This window comes from Nycticebus coucang, chromosome 24 (genome assembly GCF_027406575.1).
Source record: "Nycticebus coucang isolate mNycCou1 chromosome 24, mNycCou1.pri, whole genome shotgun sequence".
NCBI lineage: Eukaryota > Metazoa > Chordata > Mammalia > Primates > Lorisidae > Nycticebus > Nycticebus coucang.
Genome location: NC_069803.1, coordinates 20,365,687 through 20,389,575, shown reverse-complemented (window position 1 = coordinate 20,389,575; position 23,889 = coordinate 20,365,687). Strand labels below are relative to the sequence as shown.

Below are 23,889 nucleotides of genomic sequence, written 5' to 3'. Positions count from 1 at the left end.
AACTCCAGAGCCAAACTGCACCATCCAGTGTGGTAGCCACTCAAATGAAAATTAATTAAAATCTAGTGGCTCCATGTGCCGTACAGTCCCCCAGCAACATGTGCTCAGCACCTTTTTCTGTGTTCTGCCTACTGTGCTGGGCACTGAGGTTACAAACAAATATGATATACATTTTTTTGAGACAGAGTTTCACTCTGTTGCCCTGGCTAAAGTTCTGGGCTGTCAGCTGAGCTCATGGCAACCTCAGACTCCTGGGTTCAGGCAATCCTCCTGCCTCAGTCTCCAGAGTAGCTGGGACTACAGATGTGCACCACCACACCTGGTTTATTTTTTATTTTTTACAGAGATGGGATGGGGCTCTTATTCAGGCTGGTCTGCAACTCCTGAATACCCCCGGCCTCAAGTGATCTGATCCTCCCAGTTCAGCCTCCAAGAGTGCTAAGATTACAAAGGCGTGAGCCACCATCTATAGCCTATGACATTTTTACTATAAGAACGTGAGCTCATTTCCAGTTTTAGGTTCTGTTTCCCCAGGTGGTTCTAGGGTGCACTAGAATGTGTTCCATGCTATGATTTAGGGCTTAAGAGGAGGTTTGGGTAGGCTTTGATGGAGAGTTTGGGCAGGGGTCATTAGCTTAAGACCATGACCTTTAAATAATGTCACCCCCGTCCACAGGTGTTTTGAGCACATTCTCACACCTGTCCACAGGTGTCTACTGAGCTCCTTCTAAGGGCCCACCGATTTCTTAAGCCATAGGTCATAGTGAAGATTTTAAAATAAGATAAAATTCCTACTCTATTCGGGAAAATGAGACATTACAGACACATAAAAATAAGAACAGACAGAGATTAGCAAGATACCAACTGGGATTATAGGCAGACCGTGAGGACAAACGCCCAAGGCACAGAGGCTAATGGCCCTGAGGGGACACGAAGAGCCCCGCAGACTGGTGTGGTGGCAGGTAAGGCCGAGCAGGAGTAGAGTGGAACTAGAGACAGGAAGTACAGTTTTATTATCCAGCATGAGAACCAGTGTCATTGTAAAGCTGGTGCCTGATTCATGACAGCCTTTAAAACATAAAAAAGAATGTTAGCCGCATGTTGAAACTGCAGGTGCTTGTGCAGGCAGGTCACCAGGTGCACATGAAACCTACTAAATGCACAGACCTAGAACCTCTGACTCCCGGAGAAGACCCAGATTGCAGGAGGGAACCTACTGATCTTGTCTGCCACTGACCTTGTCCGAAAGCTAGAGTAATTGTTTCCTGGGAAGAGATAATCCTTCTTTGCCCCCGCCCCAAATATTGGTGGTGTTGCTGCTAATCTTTATTTATTTATTTATTTTTTGGCAGTTTTTGTTTTTTTTTTGCAGTTTTTTGGGGGCTGGGTTTGAACCCGCCACCTCTGGCATATGGGGCCAGCGCCCTACTCCTTTGAGCCACAGGCGCCGCCCTGTGTTGCTCCTAATCTTAAAGATAAATCCCTTCTGGAGTCAGCTGGGTGGAGAGGTGGGACAGGAAGAGAAACAAGCCCTTGTTTATAAATACACAGGTGACTGCCACGGAGCTGAACACGCCCCGTCACTGAACCTCAGAGAATCACAAGTTCCGATTCTTCAGCATCTGTGCTCTTACTTCGGTTTGTATAAAACATGCCACTTGTTTCGTATGCAGAATTTGAGAATGAAAGCAACTGAAATACTCATTGTGGAGGTTATTTATAATTCACACTGAAGAAAATAAACTGACTGTGTTAAGATTTGTTCTTTTAGGGCTCTGTGCTCTACAAAGAAGTATCTGTCATCCTGCTGTTGATATAACACCTGGGTTTTTAATGGAGTTCCAGTGTGCAGGGGAAAGTTCCTTCTGAAGATGGGTATTAGTACGAGCCATGGAGAGAATTTATTTTTCACCTAAGTCGAGAAATAGGGCTCTCCCATTAAGTTCTTAGTAAATCTCGCAGCATCCGCAGGTGCCTAATGAGGAATACTAACAGTATGGGTTCTCCCTATCTGGGATCTGCATAAATATCTCTGAACTTGGAGTATTTACCAGTTAGGACGGCACTTCCTACACTTTTCCGTGATGCCAGAATTCTTCATATGCCTCCAATGCTATCGTTAAATCACAATGAGCATGTGAAGGAGACTAAGAGAAAATTCATGGGAAAAATAAAGAGGTATCCAGGTTTTATGGAAGAAAAAGAATAACTCTAGCTGTATCAAATTATTAGCATTGATAAAAACAAAGGCCAGTCTGCGGGGCACCCAGACTTCTGGCCCACGATGGCAGTTTGAGAACCCTGGCTGTCACTGTGGATTTGAGTCTTCAAGGCTGTCAGAACCCTTTCCCCATGGCTACCCTGAGAACAGACTCCTACAAAGGAGAGCCAGAGACTGGAGTTTTTTTCTTTATAGCTGTGGCCCCTAAAATATCTTAATATGTATTAGTGACGAGGGTAACAATTCCATCGTGTATGTCGTGTATCAGGGAACAGAGCCCTTGATCCCAGAAGACGTTTTTTCACCTGAGTCTTACAGATGGATCCCTGCCCTGAATATATATTCTCATATTTCTTCCAGGCCCATCTCCTCACATCGTAACAACCTGCATGTTATAGCATTGGTCATGAATAAGAGCGTTTACCCTTTGAGAGTTTAACTGAGATTTTAACCCCCAGTCCATGTAGACAGCACCATCAAATAAATCATTCTCCAGACACTGAGCACATCATTTCTCAATATTTCCTGTCCATGTTCTTCTCATAGAAATGGCCACAACCCAGACATAACAACCTAAAACTACACGGCTTTTATATGCAGAGCAAACCAGGCCCTATCAAGACCATTATTATTGGACAGAAGGGGAAAACGGAGACTGTCCTTATCTTTTAAGGAACTCTTGGAGGTCTGGAAGCTCTGCTTGATTTCAGGGTTATTTATTCCTGTTTCATTTGAACATTAGGCCTTCAAGGAACAAATAACTTTTGTTGCATTAGGCCTCAGCAACATTAACGATCCTTTACCAATGGAATTTATAGCTACAGAGCAATTCAGCAGAGAGAGAAAGGGAAGCGTTATTTTTGTCATTATTTAACTCCCAGATTTACTCTGAAGAGCAGCAGAATGTTATTGGCTAAGGACCAGTGCCCCCTGACTGCCTGCAAATGTTTTTACCTCCATTTGGGAACCTCGAGATGAAAGGAGCATGGAGCTCATGTTCCCTAAAGCAACACTTTCCAACCTGGGCCGCACAATGCCTTCTCTTGGGGAGTCCAGGCCAGACTACAGAATGATGACATCAGAATCTCTGGGAGACCACAGGACACAGACATCAGCATTTTTAAAGCTCCCCAAGTGATTCCCCTGTGTGGCCCCTGGGGGTGTGGCCCAGGAAATTGTGATACTCTTTGTCAAACATCGTGAAATATAGTTGAACTTCTCTTTTCAGCTGTTAACATGGTTTCATGCCATTTTGAGGAAACCGAAGTGTTTTGTTTCTCGTACCCTAAAATACAGAAGGTGACCAAAAATGTATGCACATTTTAAGAAAGGAGACTGTTCAATTTGTAATACTCAAGTCAGGTTTGATTTGTACAACATCTTTTGTTATCAGTATATGTTGAATATTATAATTTTTAATGGAGTTTTCCTTTCTTAAGATGCGTATACATTTTCCCCACCCTCTGTAGTAGTCTATCTGACATTTATCAAGTGCTCGAAATATTTCATGTATTGTTCCAAGTGGCTACATATGTACTTGGATACTTGGACAGCCCTATGAGACAGCTGTTTTATTATGATCGTCCTTATTTTAGAAGTGAGGACACAGAGGCAGAGAAATGTTAAGTACCTTTCCCAAGATTACACAGCTACGACTTGACCCTAGCTATAGAGCCTCTATTTCCTTTTAATTGGTAATTTTAAACCATTTAGTTTTAAGATAATTACTGATAAATGGAATTTGTGTTTCCCAAGTTGACTAATTATATAACCAAGGTATTTTTTTTATTTTAGAGAGCTTACCAACAGACTAAATTAAAAATAGCTATTAATGAGCACTTGATCAGGAGTCTTTATTTACTCGATTTAATGTCCAGAGTTAAAATTTGATATTATATGCTTTAAAAGTTTTCTAGGCTAAATTTATTATAGCTATGATCAATTGTGTGGGATTTGGGGTCTAAGACACTCCTTTGCCCAGGCACTGAGTAGACCTAAGAAAAATCATAGTCCTGGCTCAGCACTGATAGCATAGTGGTTACACTGCCAGCCACATACACCAAGGCTGGCGGGTTTGAACCCAGCCTGGGCCAGCTAAGCAACAGTGACAACTGCAACAGAAAAATGGTCGGGCGTTGTGGCAGGCACCTGTAGTCCCAACTACTTGGGAGGCTGAGGCAAGAGAATTACTTAGGCCCGAAAATTTGAGGTTGCTGTGCGCTTTGATGGCATGGCACTCTACTGAGGGCGACATAATGAGACTGTGTCTCAAAAAAAAATAAAAAAAGAAAAAGAAAAATCATAGTCCTAACCAAGGCATACCCACCGCCCAGCTCCATGCAGAGATGGACTGGCCTTGGGCTGCAGCACATGCCCAGCATGTTGTAAGAGAGTATCGATAATACCAAAAACATCGTATCGTATCGTTCCTGCTCTTGCTGAGAAGCATAGTTTGTATATAGCCATGAACTTGGCAGAAAACACAGTATCAGATACTCATGCTCATCAAGATAATATTGCTACATTACAAATTATGCCATAATTTAGGGGCAAAATACCACAACTTTCATATGCTCACAGATTCTGTGGGTCAGGAGTCCAGAAAGGACACAATGGGGAATGGTTGGTCCCTTCTCCATCATGTCTGTGGCCTTACTCCGGCGGGGGGAGAAGGGAATAATCTGAAGGCTAATTCACTCTCAGACCTGGCATCCGACTTCTTCACAGCACGGCTGCCTTGGGGCAGTTACGAGTCTTACGTACTCATCTGGGCTCCAAGAGAAAACATTCCAGCAAAAAAAGTGGAAGGTGCATTACCCGACTCTCTCTTTTCTTACTAAAATCAGTCACAAGCCCCTCAGATTCAAGCGGAGGGGACAAAGACGTCTCCTCCTGATCAGAGCACCATCAAAGGATTTGGGGGTCATGACTCATTTGATAAAACAACTTTCAGCAAGTACCACCCAAGCAGGCTAAATTTAATCTATTCCTATGAGTTCTGTAAGGGTTTTGTTTTTTTTTTAATTCTTTATATTAAACTATCATCTAAAAATGGCATAGCTGATAGACCACATTGCGTTGACATCTTATGGAATTGTTTTGCTTCCTGAGGGGCACACCACCTGTCATATGATATGTTAATCAAGTTACTGTGGCATTTTTGTAGAGGCAGCTTCTGTCATAATCCTAAGATTGCTATTGCCCATCTTCTGGCCTGCTGCTGCCTCATGGCCCACAGGGAGTCACGTGTTGTGCCTGTCTGGAATTGTTGAGGGAACTAGGGCTTTAAGCATTGACTTTGCCTAAAATTTTAGAGCAAGCTAGTGGCTGGATGGAATTAAAAATTCAGGTCTCTTTCCTGGGCCAGGCTGTCTCTGTAAGAAGTCAGAGTTAGGGTTTGGGTTAGGGTTAGGGGTGTCACTTTATGATTGCCACACACAGTTTAGCATGACTGAAACAAATTTGGCTTTCTGAGCAGGTTATTCTGTTGAAGAGGATGTTCCTGTTGGGTTGGCCAACATCATAGCTGCCAGTGTGCAGTGTTTAAGTGTTTTCCTTGCTTGATCTTCACTCTGAAGGAAAAGTGCTTTGTGCTAACTCCTTGTGTCACATTTCCCCTGGGTGGCCAGTGGAGGTGTGTGCCCCGTTCCTGTGTTTCTAAGGATGTGGAGGAAAGTATGGCCCAAGATTCATTCCTCTAACTACAAGTTAATCTCGGTGGGTTTCTCCTCAAAACTTTGTGGTGATTAGAACAGCTTAAGAGTCAGACCGTTACATTCAGAGTATGCTTTGGCTATAGAGATTGTCCAAAAATAAAACCCCTATACCAAGATCTAAACAAAACTCAAAACCCCTGTGGTGGCAAACAGTGAGACGGCCTTAGTGGGACACACAAGCTTTTTGTGATTTAGAACCTTCTTTCCTCCAGCCTCACTGTCCTCCCATTGTCTTCACCTGGCCCCTGGCCCATCCTAGCTGGACTTCTGTAGTCTTCTTCCTCCATACTGCTCAAGTTTCTGCTCAAGCAGCCTGAAGAGTCCTCCTACCTGGTCCCCTGCTACAGAGCTCTTCCTCGTCACCTTAAATCAAATACCTCCCTCTCTGAGCAGTCTTCTGCAAATCTCCCCTAAACCCCAGCGTTAGGGGTCTCTCCCAGTGTCCTGAGATGGTGCTGTAGCTGCTCATTCCTTTTTCTGTGCTCCAAATTTGCATCCCCTACAGCGTAGGGTCCATATTTTATTCATCCTTATATACTAGAGTATTACCCAACATGGAAGGTCCTTGTTGAGGGATTTCTGTGTGAATGAGTTGCTGGATTAATAGGTTAACAGATGCCTGGCTCTCTGTTCACTAATTGGCCTTTAGCTCCTGCCCAAGGTTTGTAAGAAATGATACATTATTCACATTTCATTTAAAATACCGCCAAAGCTTGGGCTATAGAGTTAAGCTTTCTCTAATTAGGAAGTAGGTATTCAAAGGGCAAAAACAGAATTGTGTCTACGAGAATGCTTTTCACATTGATTTTCTAAGTTGTGGGTGTCAGTTTCTCTTCGTGGGACCAATAGAGATAACAGATCCAGACTTTTTTTACAGCACCTCTTTAGTGGCGTTTGGTCAGAGATTACCTCTCATCAGAAATACCATTGATCTGGACCACTATTATTATTCATTAAAATGGCTAGTTGATTTTTACTGTGTAACATTTATTGAAGATTCATAATGCACCAGTTTGAGAGAAAACAGTGTTTCCCCAAAACTAGTCCTCAGACCCCAATTTAATAAGTCTGGTGTGGGGCCCAAGAATCTGTATTTTTTTTTTTTTTTGAGACAGTCTCAAGCTGTTGCCCTGGGTAGAGTGCCATGGCATCACAGCTCACAGCAACTTCAAACTCCTGGGCTTAAGTGATTCTCGTGCCTCAGCCTCCCAAGTAGCTGAGGCTACAGGCGCCCAACACAACACCTGGCTATTTTTTTGTTGCAGTTGTCATTATTATTTTAGCTGGCCTGGACTAGGTTTGAAACCACCAGCCTCAGTGTATGTGGGTGGCGCCCTACCTACTGAGCTACAGGCGTCACCAAGAATCTGTTATTTTCAAGCCTATCAATTTTTACTGGCACAGATGAATACAGGTCAACTAATGTCTAGTAGGGTAGAAAACCGTGACCCAGTCTCTAGGCTTACTTTCTTGATCTTTAGCTTGTTGTGCTTTATCTGTGGTTTAGAATTTCCACAGAAATATACATGTATTCTCCCCCAGCATCCAAGAGATTCAATCTTATTGCCTGTTTGTAAACCTAAAATGAATTCCTACCATTGATTAATCAGCTGAGCCTGTCCAACAAAATCCATGCTTGTAAGAGACGCTACTTATGACTTTCCTTGAACCACAAAGCGGTTGTTGTTGCTTTAAATATACACTGCGATGTAACTTGTAAGAACAGGGGGTATGAACCTTGGTCGTTAAATACCTTATTCCAGTGCTACAAAGTCAGTGATGACTGGGTTATACTGGTAATCTGTGGCACAGGTGTTGACCAACCATGGAATCTGTCTGGAAGAGCCAGGAGGCTCAGTGTGTCTGACAGAGGGAAGAACCCTGTTATAACCCTGTTAGAGATTGTGGATGGTTATGGAGGTGGGATAGGGTACAAGGTTTTGCTAACCAGTATGGATGGTTATGGGGGAGTAGAGAAAAAAGGGTCATGGTAAGCGACAGAGGACTTTGGAGCTAATGATTTGAAATTTCAATTATTATAAATTAGGAATGGGATTTTCAGACTACATCTGAAAAACATGCTATAGCAATATTGCTAAAAACAATTACCTTGACCCAATATTACAGATGCTAATTTGTAGAGCATGAGGCTTTTTACCAGCATATCAAAATGTTTCACATCTCTGAGTCCACAGTGGCAACTTTAAAAAGATCAGCGAGTAGGGCGCCGGCCCCATATGCCGAGGGTGGTGGGTTCAAACCCAGCCCCGGCCAAACTGCAACAAAAAAATAGCCGGACGTTGTGGCGGGCGCCTGTAGTCCCAGCTGCTCGGGAGGCTGAGGCAAGAGAATCGCTTAAGCCCAGGAGTTGGAGGTTGCTGTGAGCTGTGTGAGGCCACGGCACCCTACCGAGGGTGATAAAGTGAGACTCTGTCTCTACAAAAAAAAAAAAAAAGATCAGTAATTGGATTCTGCTTTCGAGTGTATTTCATTCCAGTACAGCAAGTGGTGGGGGCTTGCTCTGGGGACCTCACCTGTTTGACAGCAATAATGCATTAAATGATTAATGGTGCAACGTGGAATGACATGATGGTAATTGCAGTGACGATTGTTATTGCTAACGGCATCGATTGCTTCCTGTGGACTGACCAGGCATGTTTTACAAGCAGTCCTTTACTCAATCTTCACAACAGCCCCATGAAGTAGGTTCATTATTAATCCCATATCCTAACAAAATCAGTGTCAGTGAATGGTCAATAATACATTATCTTGCTCTTTGAAAGTGAGTGTTAAGACTAACTTTTATGATATACTTTGGTAAGTTCATAAACTTTTAGAAGCATCTGTCTTCATTTTTTTACTCTCAAAAGTCAGTCCCCAAAAGATAGGAAGCACAGAACAGTGCTGTAAACATCCTTTGGATGGTAAAGTTGATTTCCCTTTGAAGAACTTTGCTGACCTTGCTCTTAGATTGACATTCATGGACCCATCATCCTGTGAACGTATCATTTGTCACCTTGAACAAGTTGCTCACTTAACTTCTCCAAAATGAGTAAATGGCTTATTTCTGGAAAATACTCGAAAATCAAGATGATATCTGTGAATGCAGGTTGAAAAACAGACGTGAGTCAGAGGTGAAGTAAATTTGACTAAGGCTGTTTGTCCTCTGTTTGGGCAGTAAGTTGCATAAGTCACTGGCATGGACAAGGTCATCGGTTGGCCAAAAACAATAGGGTGGTCACACAGTCCCTGGTCTTTGACCTTTTAACGCCAGCTCATTCCTGCTGCCCGTATCTTAAGTTTTGTGCTTTTCCACAACATCCTGGAACTGCTGTTCCACTGGGTTTTGAGAGGAAGCCCAGCAGCTGTCCGGAAACGTAGCCTGATAATGGCCACTCTGACTTCCCTCCCTCGGATGTTTGTTCTGGAATCCCTGAGGACCCTGCTGTGTGGGCCTCTGCCATCGCTGCCTGGCCTCTGAAACCCCATTTCATCCAAGTAGGCATCTAGCATGTGTCATTTCTCACCTTTGGTATCTTAAGGTTATGTTATAAGAAACACACAATTCTCGAATGGTAAGAACTGAAGGCAAAAAAGAGAGCTGTGCACTTGAGCAGCTGCTCATCAGGGTCTGACCAACTCGAGACGACAGTGAAGGAGAAAAAAAGTACAAAGAGGCCGGGTGTCCAGGGGGAGCGTGATCTGGACCGAGTCAGCTCCTCCAGTGGGTTAAACACAAACATCCTCACCTCTCCTTTCCCATCCCTTCTGTTAACATTTCTGACTTCGATCTGGTTGTTTTTTCTCCCTGCATTTCGCCTGCCCGTTACCTCTGTCTTTTTTCAGGCTCACAGCTCTCCTCCCCCGCCCGGACCCCGTTGTGTGTTCCTTTCACCGCTTGCTTCTTTGCACCTGCCCTCCCTGCCCTCACAGCTGTCCTGCAGAGCCCCACGCCAGGTCCACAAGTCACCATCGTGTCTCCGCCTTCACCTGTGTCCCTCGTGCTGCTGAGAGAAGGCGCTGAGCCCGCACGTGGACCTTGGTGCAGACTTGTCTCTCTGCCCCACGATCCCTGCGTGGCTTTGTAATTCCTTTCCACCGCCTTACTCATCTCTTGTTCTCCACTGTCCCGTCCAGCTCCAGCACGCCTTGGCAATTCCACTCTTAGTGCCTTTGCTCTGTTTCTTTGAGAAGTTGTTAATGACACATGTGCCCTGAGCTCCTTGGGCTCCTTGCCCCAAACTGGCACTATCTGTATCCTTGCTGTTCTCCTCCTTCCCCGTGCGGGGACGAGGTGACCCTTCCTGTCCAATACCTAACCAGCTGTTGACCCCTCCACCCCGCCCTCTCATTCCACTTATCCACTCTGCCTGTTCCTCCCTCTCAACATAGGAAGAAATTATGTTTCTCTTTCCTTTCTTTTTTTAGGACAATGCCATAGACTCCACGATTTCTTTTAACTTCTACTCTATTGTGTGTATTCCCTTTTTGGCCAAACAGCTTCCCTTTCTTCTTCCTTCCCCTCCCTCCCTTCTGTGCAGCAAATATTGATTCGGGTTGCAGGCATGAGGTCTGGGGCTTCGTGGAGCTTACCGTCCAGTGCAGGGGCGGTAATGCATGGGTAGGTGAGTAAACACGTTCAGATAGTGTGTGATGAGCAAACTAGAATGGGGCGGCGTCAAAGAGGTGACAGAGGGACTGTGGGGGGGTTGGGAGTGGGAGGGAGCTTCAGAGAGTGACACTGCAGAAGGCCTCTTTGGGGGGGGGCGTTATTGGTAAGCTCCGCAGTCATCCTCTTGCCCCATTCAAGGCACCAGTTTCATCCTCATCCTGCTTAAGCTTGGTGCAGAGGTTGGCAGCAGCGAGCCAGCCTCACTCATCCGCTGGCTTCCCGGAGCAGCTGTCCTCTGCCTGTCACTTGGGACTTCTCAGTCTGCTGAGCATGTCCCCACACCCTGCGCCTGGAGGCCTGCGCACTGCCCTCCCTCTTCCTATTGTGCAGCCTCTTCTTGGCTCATCTGACCCATGCTCATAGTTTCAACTCATACTGTGAGGACGCTTCACTCTACAAAAGGTCTTGCCAAGCTTCAAACCTATCCATCCACCCACTCAAGTCAGCACCTCCACAGCTTAGCTCGTGACGCCTGTCTCACCTGTAAGTGGCCTCGGCCTCCATTTCTCCACCCCCTCACCGGCCACCCCATTTTCTCCCCACGTTCTCTCAAGCTTCCTTCCACTTCACATCTCCCCCACCCCTGGCTTAGTTCAGACCCTTGCCCTTTCTTGCTCTCTGATCTCATTCCCTGTCGTTGCCTCACGCCCACCCTAGACCTAAAAAATCTCATCTCTGCCTTGTTAGAAGACTGACCTGGCTCCTCTGTGCTCCCGGACAGTTTGTACCTGTGACAGTGACTTCCTGCTGTCCCGTCCCACCTCCTGCCTTTCTGGCTTTCCTGTCCTCTCCCTCCCTTGCCTGCCTGTTGCACTCCAGCCTTGTCTGAAGTTGGACCCACACAGTCGTTTTTGGTTTCTGTTCTCTCAGTATCTCTCCCCAGAGTGCTCTTTGTGAAGCTGAAACACCTGTCCAACTGCCCAGGCCCTCCACTAGGGGGAGACTCCATCCTTTTTTGTTCCTTTGCTATTTGGGCAGATTCTGTTAGGCACTTACCGTATTTATCCCTATTTTGTTTATTTATCTGCCTAACCTTTCTGGCATGTGAATTCTGAAAGCACAGTGATTTCATTAAGTTTATATTTATATTTCTAATGTAGAACACAATCCGTAGGAAGTAATACCCATAAAAAATCAGTTAATAAAACTAACCATTTCATTTGCGCATGAATCGCATGAGGCTAGCAGGTCACCTGGTGAGAAGCCCAGGAATGTGCCACCATTTTCCACTCAGTGTCAAATACCCACTGGCTTTCATGGGTGATACAAATGTAGTTTTCTGGGGGTAGAAGGAGTAAAGGATCTGAAAGTCGACTGCCACTACTAACGATGAGGTGAGAAGGAGCTCTAAGTAAGTGAGGTTCTTAGAAAGTTCTGATAGATTAGGAACCAGATACTGGATTTGTTGGGTTGGATCTATGGCATGAACAAATACACAACAAATACAATACACGGAAATAAGAAAGGGGATTCATGAACTGTTTCAGCAAGTACATGGGTCAGTGCAACTGCTTCTTACCAAGTGAAAGAAATTTCCAGTCCAAGTTCAAACAGTAATAAACCCAGGACGGATATGTCCAGGCTGTGAGCAGAGAAACCATGATGCAGAGGAGAGTAAGGAGCCTGTCCACAACCCAGAAGATGAAGATGATCATTTTTTATTGCTTTTTATAGGGGAAATGATTTACTTACAGTTTCTGAGCATCTGGGGATACATGGCAGTCTTAGGTCATGTTGTTCACAAATGTTGTGAGTCTACTACTTACTTACAAGAACAGAGCTGGTTGGGTGGCACCTGTCGCTCAAGGAGTAGGGTACTGGCCCCATATACCAGAGGTGGCAGGTTCGAATCCAGCCCCGGCCAAAAAAAAGACAGAGGACAGAGCTGGCAAGTGATGGCACTGTGATGACGCCTCATTTTTCTCTCCTGGTCTAGACATGAGATGTGCCATCTAAGCAGGATTTTCTAGCTAATTAAATCAACAAAATAGTAAAAAACAAATACATAAATAAAAAATAACTATATATATATATACTGTTTTGGAATAAAATCTTTCTCAAGTACACGGGTCACTATGAAAGTTTTGAGACAGGCTATGCTGTGGTCCATTATTTCACTTCCAAGAAATACAATGGACACATATTTACCTGTTTCTCATTTTGAATAAATCAAATATGCATTGGCAGAGTAAGCAGATCCATGCTCTTACAGTGATATCTTCAAAGGCATTACATGGCTGGAGTGTTTTTCCTTTATATTAAATGATCCCAGACTTTTTCAATTAAATAATAATAATAATAATGTTCTGCTTCCTGGAGGCTACCTGTCACATTTCTGCCTCTAATAGATTTTCTTTTCCCAAAGACTTTTTTTTTTTTTTGTTAAAAATTTTTTTCATTAAATCCTTCCTTTTGAAAATTTACTTTCAATGAGGTCTAGATTAGAAATTCAGGTTAACTTTTGTGGTGACCATCAAAATTATAGGTGAAGTGTAGGGTAGACATGAGGATCATCCGTGGGTACACGAGATAACTAAGAACAGTGGGTTTTAGTGCAGATTTTTCTGTTGTTTATTCTGACTTTCTGGAAGCTGTTTTTCACATTCTAGAGCCCTTTCTGTGCTCTGAGTTGCCCGTGTTGTATATAAAAAATGACTCTAGGGAGTAAACCCTTGAATGGGGGTATGTTCCTATGAGTCACTGACAAGTCACCTGGACACAGGCACATCACAACCTCTTTAGATCTAGGTTTCCTCATCTGTCAAATGAGAAGGCTGTATGAGATGGTCTTCAAGGTCCCTTCATGTTCTCACATGCCACAAAAGTCGTCGAGGGAAGAAGAGTTCAAAAGCTGTAAAGTAAGAGGTATCTAATCCTAAGGACGCGAGGATTAGGATTGAGAACGTCCTGAGAGTCTTCCCACAACAGGAGGGTCAGGTGTAGAAGGGACGGGAAGGTAGCAGATCACTGTGCCACGTGTCTTTGAGAAAGCGTAAGACCTTTCTGGAGGACAGCAGTTATTGTGGTGAAATACAGGCAACCTAAAATTTGCCATCTGAATCAGCGCCAGTGCGCAGTGTAGCAGCACGGAGCACATTTGCACTGTTGTGCCAGCACCAGGACCATCCATCCCGGAACATTTCATCCTCTCAAATAGAAACTCTGCATCATTAAACACTAATGCCCCATTATCCTCCTCTTCCTCTGTGAACTTGTCTACTATGGATGCCTCACATGAGTGGGATCGCACAGTGTTTGTCTGTGACTGGCTCATTTCACTTGGCATAATGTCCCCAAGATTTATCCATGTAGGAGCATGTGCCAGGATTCCTTTCCTTTGTAAGGCAGGATGATGCTCCATTGCATGTACAGACTGCATTTGTTTATCCGCTCACCTCTTGATGGAGACGGGGGTAGTTTCCGTCTGGCTGTTTTGAATGATGCTGTATCATGCATGAGAGTGCCAGTGTCTGTCTGGGCCCTTGTTTTTCATTCTCTTGGGAAATATCCAGAAACATACAACGGAATTGGTGGGTCCTATGGTAGGTAATTCTGTGTTTAACTTTTTGAGGAAGTGCCAAACTTTTTCAGTGTGGCTACTTTGAACTAGTGGGGAAGTAGGATTTGAGGGTTATTGTGGACAGGTAAAGGGCAAGAGCACATGTGTGGGATGGGTTGGAACCTGGAGTTGCAATGAGGATTGGCAGGTAATGGCAGAGATATCCAGCTGGGAGACCCAGGCTCCGTGGAGCAAGGTAGAAAAGGCAGGCATGGGGGCACCCATAGTTCAAACCCAGCCCAGGGCTGCTAAACAACAATGACAACTGCAGCAAAATAAATAAATAAATAAGATATATACATATATGTATGTATATATATATTTCCTGATGTTGTGGCGGGCACCTGTAGTCCCAGCTACTTGGGAGGCTGAGGCAAGAGAGTCACTTAAGCCCAAGAGTTAGAGGTTGTTGTGAGCTTTGATGCCACGGCACTCTACCAAGAGTGACAAAGTGAGACTCTGTCTCAAAAAAAAAAAAGAAAAAGAAAGAAAAGGAAAGGAAAGGAAAGGAAAGGCTGGCATGAGTGTAGAGACAAGAGAATGGAGATGATTTGCAGGCCGGGTTGAGAAGCTCTGCACGGGCTCAGCAGTGTAGAGCCACTGACCACAACCTGTGTATGTGCGTGTGGGTGAGGGTAAGGAAGTGGGAGTCGAGAGACATATTCTTCTTGCCCTGCAGTCTCATGATTTCCAAGGTCAGGTTGAAGACATGGTACAGAGACCATCCTGTGTTATCTGGTTAGCTTCTGGCCTCCGGAAGGAACAGACATTTGCAGGAATACCCTACAGAGCTATGTCTGGAGCGACAGGCAGATGCTTCTGCCAAGTTGGTGGCCCTGAAGCCTGACCCCTGGAGCAGAGTAAGATGAGCACTGCGGCGTAGGCACAGAGAGCCATCATGCCAAACTCGAAATAACCGTAGCTTCTCTGGATGGAAAGAAGGGAAAAGAGGTGCTATGTAGGGTGTCTAAACAAAGATCTAAGCCAGCTCCCAAGTTCTGCTGTTGGCCTTTCACTTGTATAGTACCTAAAATGATGCTACTCTGTATAACATCAAAAGGGGCGTGTCACTGTGCTGCTCAATTTGCATCTTCTATTTGCATGTTCTAGTTCATTGGCTGGAAAACCATTCCTGCCTCAGCTTGCCTTCCGCCCCCTTTCTCTCACCTCCTTTGTGCTTCCACCATCAAAGAGTTCCAAGAGCCAAAAGGATTCTTTGGGGGTGGTGTCTTTGTGTTAAAAGTGGACAGAGAGCTTTCTCGGTGCAGGGGTGGGAGCGTGGGCGTGGCGGGTGAATGGCTGGCTGTGGGTTTTGGTGGATGCAGGTTGCAAGAGTTTTAAATAACATATTTAAAATAGATGAGATTAAGGGATCTAAAATCAGATTCAGAAGACATAATTAAAATAATTATAATATGAGGAAACATGCTAGCCAGTCAATGTAGGGACTGTTTTAAAGCACAGCATGTGGGAGACGATGAGAAAGCAGCTTGGACTGTAGTGAGCCGGGTGACTCTGAGTGCTATGACCTTCCTCATGGGCACCCGAGCTGCTGACCGTGGCTGGGGGGGGTCTCTGTCACATTGGGCTGATGATGCGGGCATGCCCAGGGCGGTCATAGAGTTCTGTAATCTTTAAGAATAAGAAGTGTCACATCCTCTGGGTTCCTTATAAATCCACGTCTCTCTCGAGATAGGTTTGGGTAGATTGCACCCCCTATCTTCAACTCTGTAGATTTAGATTTTAAAACGTTAATGACTCGTATCCTGTCTCTGAGAAGGAAAATGACTCAGTTGTAAAAACCACCCCCTGGCCCACGTTCGCTTTCATGAGCACGTTAAACTGTCAGCTGTCATTTCCATGTTTATTGCTGCATAGAGAAATTATGCTGCTGTTACAGAAATGCAACAAGGCGTGGGCACCCACCCCAGCAGGCCTGTTTCAGGTGTGCTGGTGACGCCCTCTGTGACCAAACCTGGGCCCTTTCTGACTCAGCCCAACCATGTTTGAACCTGGGAGTTGGTGGTTCACCTCATTACTCCAGACAACATCAGAGGTGGCGAAACAGTGTGTTTCTATGGTGGAAAGAATTAACTTGCTTGAAAGAAGTAACAGACTTTGAAGGGAACCACTTAATGTTTCAAAGAAGTCCTTTGGGCTCCCTGAGAAATGAACAGTCTTTCTTCTATGGCTGGTCCCTGCAGGGACTCTGGACTCTTTTCCAACGTGGGTTGAGCAAAACTCTCTCAGCCTCTCTGATTTTGAGGACAGGCAAGTAGTATTCCTTGTTACCTAAGGGATCAGTGACGACTTCTGAAGAGAACTTAGTCCTTGTAACTGTGCCTGGGTCCTTCTACCACCCGTTGTCACTGCCAGGGGCTTGTTGGATGTTCCGGCAGGCCCAGAGGACGGCTGGGAGACACAAGACGACCTGGAAAATTCTCAGCGCCAGGCTCTTTCTTCTCTGTGGTAACTCCAGGAGACTCAGATCTTGAACAGCATCAAAGAGGGTGTAACCGGTGCTGGGAGATGAAAAGCTTCTCTAATGGGAAGAACAGAGCCGAGAACTTGGCAATGCTTGTGAAGAGGATGTGTAGTTCCCACGAAAGACAAGGAGAGGGAGCGTGGGGAAGAAAGGAGACGCGGTTTGTGAGAGATCTGGAGAAACTGTAACTGACTGTCGGTGGCCACTTTTCCCTGGAGATTTTTGGAGCGGCTCAGAGACTGGGAGGTACATTCTGAGCTAGTGGAGGGATTAACAGGACATAGGATACTTGAAATAGGAAACATGGTACACGCCCTTATCCCCAGGGTGTACCTTCCAAGATTTCTAGCGGGGGCAGCGCCTGTGGCACAAAGGAGTAGGGCGCTGGCCCCATATACCAGAGGTGGCGGGTTCAAACCTGGCCTGGCCAAAAACTGCAAAAAAAAAACAAAGACTCCTAGTGGATGCCTAAGACCATAGATTAAATACTATGCTCTTTCTTACATATATGTAGCATGATAACGTTTGATTTATAAATTAGGCACTGTAAGAGATTAACAATAATAACTGGTAATAAAATAGAACAGTTATAACAGCACGCTGGAATAAGTCACATGAATGCGTCCGTCTTTCACCTCTCTCTGTATCAAACACACAAATATCTTGTACGATACCGCAGGCATCTGGAACCAGGGAAAGCAAAATTGTGGCCAAGGGGGCCTCCTACAGAAGTCAAAGAGAAAAGCTTTTCTAGTGACCACTCAATGTTACCGTTGTTGCATTTTTTACTCCTGACCGTAGAGAAAACACCCATCCTACAGTGATCCTGGGAAGGAAAGGGACCTTGGGCAGCAGGGTCACCATTGGTTCCTTAGTAGGGAAACCCTGTTCTCCAGGCCCTCCGGGGGCTCGTGCTGAGAGGGCAACCGAGATGCTGAGTTCAGATTTTGTGCCAGAGGAGGAAGCTCTGTGGGTTTCAGTACCAGGGTCAGGGTGGAGCACAGTTTGAAGGACACACAGGCAGACATCGCTCCTTCTTCTTTGTTTTTTTTTTTGAGACAGAGTCTCACTATGTCACCCTTGGTAGAGTGCCGTGGTGTCACAGCTCACAGCAACCTCAAATTCTTGGGCTCAAGCAATTCTCTTGTCTCAGCCTCCCTAGAAGCTGGGACTACAGGCACCCGGCACAACACCCGGCTATTTTTTTGTTGCAGTTGTCATTGTTGTTTAGCTGGCCCAGGCTGGGTTTGAACCCACCACCCTTGGTGTTTTTTGGCCAGTGCCATAACCACAGTGCTACAGGTGCCGAGCCTCTCCTACTTCTGTTCCTCCTCAGAAGGAGGGTTTTGGTGACAGTGAACATTCATTGAGGGTTTTCTAAGTGTCATGTATTGTCCTAACCTCTTTGCAATTATTGGGGCACAGACTCCTTGGAAGACCTGTGGGGAAGACAAGACACAGAAAGTTGAGTGATGTCCCAAAGAAAACCTAGGGGGCCAGGATTTGAGGCCAGGCAGTCTAGCTTGAGAGTGTGTGCTCTGGAGTTCTGAGCCACACGGCTTAAAGACAGGGAAGGAAGATAGGAAACTAAGTATGATGTGTACCCTCATCAAAGTACTCCGTGCTTTATGTGTTGTCTGTTTTAACATTTCTAGAAGCTTCCAGAGGGCTCCACAACTCACGTGACCAGCCCTGAGCTACTCCCAGATTCCCCAAATACATCCCTGCAGTCCACTCTAAATGGCCATAATTAATCCTAATCATAATTTCTAAGAGATAATTTTAACACATACTTTTAAAATTAAATATAATGATGTTGATACTCTTCTAATCATCTTGCAGAAAATTTGGATAATAGCTCTAAAGAAAAATGTGCATCGCCCCACTCCACATCACAGTCAGCCTTGTTTTGGCATGTTTCCTAACAGCTTTTTTTTTTTTAAATGCCTCCATGTACTATAAATACAGCTTTGTATCCAACATGACCAGCTTTTCCCCATGTTTTCTTATGAAGTCTTCATCCCTGTGATCTTTAAATTGATACTTTTATTTCTCTGGGTAGTTTTAATTGGGAGCCTTTGGGGTTTTCTAGTAATTGTTAGAGGGAGAGATTGAAATCTTACCTTTTTCAAAGGCGTTTTGTGCTAGATCTTGGTTAGACAACACTCAGTGGGCCAAGGTTTATTTTGACAACTATCTTCCCTTGTTCTTCTCCCGACAGGGATCTACAGAACAGAAAGGGATAAGGGCACTTTGTATGAGCTCACCTTCAAAGGAGACCGCAAACACGAATTCAAACGACTGGTCTTGTTTCGACCGTTTGGCCCTATCATGAAAGTGAAAAAAGAAAAACTCAACATGGCCCACACGCTTATCAACGTGATCGTGCCACTAGCAAAAAGGGTGGACAAGTTCCGGCAGTTCATGCAGAATTTCAGGTTTGTGGGTGCTCACGTGTTTGCCTCCCTCCGTGCGCTGCACCTTGGAACTCTGATATCATCTCCCCTCATTTCCTTCATTGCCCCTGCCAAGTACAAAGGCCCCTTTCTCTTGTTCAACCCTGTTTTCTTCATCTAAAGTTTATCATTCGTATTTGCCTTTCCCTACAGTGATTAGGAAACTCCCCAATAAGCAAATTTGTCTTCAAGAGTGAAAAGTAGGAAGGACTGAGTTTGCATCAGGCCCCACCAAGATGACCTAATGCCTTTGTGTTCTGTTGTGATGTGCTTTTGAGCTCAGGCTTGGGTGCAGCAGGATCTGAGACTCTTGAAGGCAAGCAAGTGACCAAGTGATGTTGTACTAAGTCTTGAGAAGCCTGGAACAGCTTGCTGGTGACAGAGCCCACCCTGACAAGGGACTTAGGCTAGAGGATGCTCTTGCTCAGTTCTGGGATGTTTCATTGATAGCTAGAATGGATTGAATCAAAATCTGTATTTCATTCTGACCTACATTGCATCCGAGCTTAAATTTAGGGTTATGCAAAGCAGGTTTCAAGCACTCATTTTTACCCCACAGTAACACTATTTTATTTTCAGATACACTAATACAGTTTTCCATATGTGTCTTTAAACCCTTTATTGTACCATATTGGGTCTTATAAGCTGGGATGGCTAACATACACCTATTGGCTGAGGTTAACGAGCAGACTTATTTAACCAGCTTATTTTGCAGAATACAAATGTCTACATACAATAACTAAGAAAATGCCATGAAGGCTACGTTGAACAGTTTGATGAGAATATTTCAGATCGTATATGAAACCCGCACATTGTACCCCTTGATTGCACTAATGTACACAGCTACGATTTAACAATAAAAAAAAAAGAAAGAAAATTATATTACCTAATCGTAAATCTTGAGAGGTCAAGCTGATTTAGTCCTATTCACATTATTAAAAGATAATAGTGGTCAGAATAAAGGTGTGATTGATACCTCTTAAAAGTCTTGTTCTTGAATACACTTTTTTTTTTTTAATTTAAAGGGTAACTCATTTGTGTGTGTGTGTGTATTAAGATTAGAAGCAAATAGTCTTAGGAAAATCTTTGGATTTTCTGGTCTAATCTTTCCTTACTCAGACTCCTTCTGTGACAGCCCTGATGTAGGTTCTCTCTAGGCAAAGTAGGTAGATTCCTACTTTATAAGGCAGGCTGTCTCTTTGTTGACCAATTCTAGATAAAAATGCTTTGTCGTTTGGACCTGGAGTCTGCCTCCCTGTCATCTCTATTGAGTGGGTCTAGTTCTGGCCTCTGGAGAAATGACTGAACAAATCCATTTCCTGTGAAACATGACGAGCTTTCAAGTAGGTGAAGACAGCTGTCACAACTTCCCTTATCCTGTCTCCTTGGGTACAGCGGCTCCCATTTCCACACCTGTTTTCATGTTCTCTGATCCTTAAGCATTTTCTTTTATTAGCTTCAATCTGAGTGGGCTAAGCTGTTAATCTGTTCCCAGCGTGTAGCATGCCACCTCTTGCACAATCACTTAACTGCTGGCAGGGCCCCCCAACCCCAATATTGAACTTAGGGCTTATGTGGTTTTGGCTTTTTTCAAGCTACCTTTGCTGTTTCTGTTCTCTGTCTGCATAGTGTCTCCTTGGAATGGCGGGGTGCCATTGGCTGATTAAACATTACATCATGAGAACAATGAACCTGTAGTTGTTGCTGGGTGTTAAGTCATATCATTAGTCTCAGCAACTGGTATGCGCGTATCTAGGACAAGGTCAGAGCAAGTTCCTTTGGCTAGGAAGCTGCCTACAGCTTGGCAGATTAAGGGACCTGGCCTCTGATTCTGTTCGTAGGCCAGGCACTGGGCATGCCAGTTGGGTAAGGTGATCCTTACACCATAGAAATGTCTGTTCAGTGAAAGGTCATGTCTTCAGGGTAGGACTCGGGTGGCCTGAAAAAGCAAGATTCTCTTGGGTATTTTATTAGCACAATCGAGCTAATAGAAGAAAATGCAATTGTTTCTTTAGTGCCATGTCCTGAGAATTTCAAGTCATTAACAATAGGAATAAAACAGAAAGGCAAGTATGGATTGGTGAGAAATGTAAAATTAGTAGCTTACAAGGCTCCAACATGGAGATGGTAAAATGAAATATAATCCTAGCCAATGTTTAAAAAAAAATAAAACACAAAAGCCTTAGGGCATTTTTTCTCTTGACTTTTACAATTCGGATGTTCATTGCTCATGTTCGTAGGAAAAGGGGTAGATTGGGGAAAGACTTGTCACTTGAAGACTTGTCACTGTTGTGTGTGCCAGACACATTGCCCAAATGTGAGGGATAAGAAGGTGAATTCGAGATTCACAAAAAGGAGAATCTGTGATTACAGAGCTGGGTGCTGCCGGGGAAATACAGATAAGAGACAGGGGGACACCAGAGGGTCTCCCCAGGACAGACAACATTTGACATTTGAGCAGAAGGTTGAGTGGGCAGTTGACTCCATAATCAAGGAGTTTCTGAGCATGTTAAGGTCTCTGAAAGAATGGGATGAAAGAAAGCATATACCTGAGAGTATTTAACTCTGCAGAAGAGCTAATTCTGCATTAGTAAAGGTGGCAGGCATTTCAAAGCACCAGAAGGGGTTCTCAGGGCTTGGATTTAGGACAACTAGCGAAACATTGCAGAAAAGATTTAGTTCTTACTTCATTCCAAAACCCAAAGTCATTCTGATCAATTGAATACTCAAATGCAATTATTACAACCATAAAATTACTACGAAAATATAAGGGGCTACTTATTAAATATTTGATGCTGTCTTTATGAAGTTCTTTCAATCCCAAGACCAGAAACTGTTAACTAAAGGGGCACTGTGTGTGATTTTTATTTCCTTTGTTTTTTTCTTTCTTTTTTTTTTGGTAAATTTTTATGTAGTTATCACATGCTTTACATTTTGTTTAAAGATTCAATGAAAGTTTGTTTTGCCTTAAAAAGACTTTTTTCTTTTTCTTTTTTTTTTTTGAGACAGAGTCTCACCCTGCCCTCCGTAGGGTACCATTATGTCACAGCTCACGCAGCAACCTCCAACTCTTGGGCTCAAGCCTCAGCCTCCCAAACAGCTGGGACTACAGGTACCTGCCACCACGCCTGGCTAAATGACTTTTTAATTTGTGTGATACTTGGCTATAAGATGTGTAGGCAATATGAAACAAATTATACTTATTTAAATTATTATAATTTACGTATATTTAAATTATTTTAAAAGTCATTCCAGGTCCTGCCTCCCAAAACTAAGCATTATTAACATTAGTTGAATATCATTTCAGGCCCTGTCTTTTGAGACACACATAAGCAGATAGAAGAATAGTATAGAAGAAAAGCTGGGAAGAGTTTAATGCAACATGAGAGATACTATACATTCTATTTCTGATTAAAGAACTAAAATTTATCTTTCTTAGATTTGTAAAAGAGAATCTGAAGTATAACAGAAGAAAATTGTTCACCTTGAATATCTCTTCACTGTAACACATTAGTTCCTACGAGATTCCTCTGAAGTTAAAAGGTGATTTTTGCAAAAAAAAAAACATTAGAATTATTATGTATTTTTTACTACATACTTTAATTTAGACTAGATTGATTGAAAAATTGCAATAAGAAAGGGAAATCAAAGCAGTTACACTTTCTGCTTCCGTTTTGTCTCCTTTTCTGATTTTGGTTAGCTGTCTATCATTTGACCTTGTTAGGGTTACAACGTCTACATTCTGTTCCGTAGCTACAGTTCCTATAGTGGTAGCTCTGGATTTAAGTGGACTTCATGTATTCATTAGCAGACCTCTTCCAATAACTTTCTGTTTCTGAGTTCTTAGTTTGAAGTTGTTTTTTTTTTCAGCCTGGACAACATAGCAAGATCCCATCTCTTAAGTTATAAAAGAACTTATGTTTAATAACTTAAAAATCCCATTTTTAATAACTTAAAAAATATTAGCTGGCCACAGTGATGGGAAACTACCGTCCCAGCTACTTAGGAGCTGACATGGAAGGATTGCTCAAGCCTGGGAGTTTGCGGTCACGATGAGCTGTGATCCTATCATGGCACTCTAACCCTGGGCAACAGAGCAAGACCCTGTCTTTAAAAAAAAAAATTCAAGAGGAAGAACCATAAATGTTTGGGAATGGGATATCTACTTGTTATTTTTATAGTGCTTTATAATGAAAACGGGCTTTCAATTCAATGTTACCTAAAATTTGTACCTTCATAGTATTTTGAAAAAAATTTTTAAAAAACTCAAAAAAATAAATAAATAAAAAGAAAGAAGTAAATTTAGTGTGGTTGCTGGATAGAAGGTCAATATACAAAAAAAAAAAAAAAAAAAATTCTTGGGACACACTTCATCTTCCTCACAGCTCTATAGACATTCTTCTGGCATTGGGGAAGTGTCAAGACCACATTATTTTGTCTCTCCTGACCATGACTGACTTTTGCCCGTATGCCTGAAGAATCCCTTCTTCAGTCTCCAAACACATTCACTTAGGCTGTGTCTTATCTCAGCATCTCCTGTCTCCTATCCCATCTTCCTGGAGTCCAGCTTCCCCTTTTATTTTGCAGGTTTTTTCATTTCAGGGAAATGTTTTGGTGTTTTGAGTACGCCTCCTGCTTCGCTTATTGAATTTCTCTGCTTCCTGGACACGGCCATCTATTTCCCGGCTCTTCTCCATTTATTAGCTCCTGGTTTCTTCAATGCCTTCATGTCTCATCCGCTTTCACGTAAGCCTTTCCTTTATGTCAGTAATTTGATTTT

General features: G+C 43.7%; 1 protein-coding gene across 6 annotated transcripts in view; it reads left to right on the top strand.

The window, feature by feature from the left end:
* The window catches only part of CSGALNACT1 (chondroitin sulfate N-acetylgalactosaminyltransferase 1), a 309,957-nt gene that overhangs the window by 250,154 nt on the left and 35,914 nt on the right, over positions 1-23,889 (top strand). For all 6 annotated transcript variants that reach the window (XM_053578680.1, XM_053578684.1, XM_053578683.1 and 3 more), the window contains exon 4: positions 18,875-19,091. In XM_053578680.1, the coding sequence (XP_053434655.1) occupies positions 18,875-19,091 (217 nt within the window). The remainder of the gene's footprint in view (positions 1-18,874; positions 19,092-23,889) is intronic.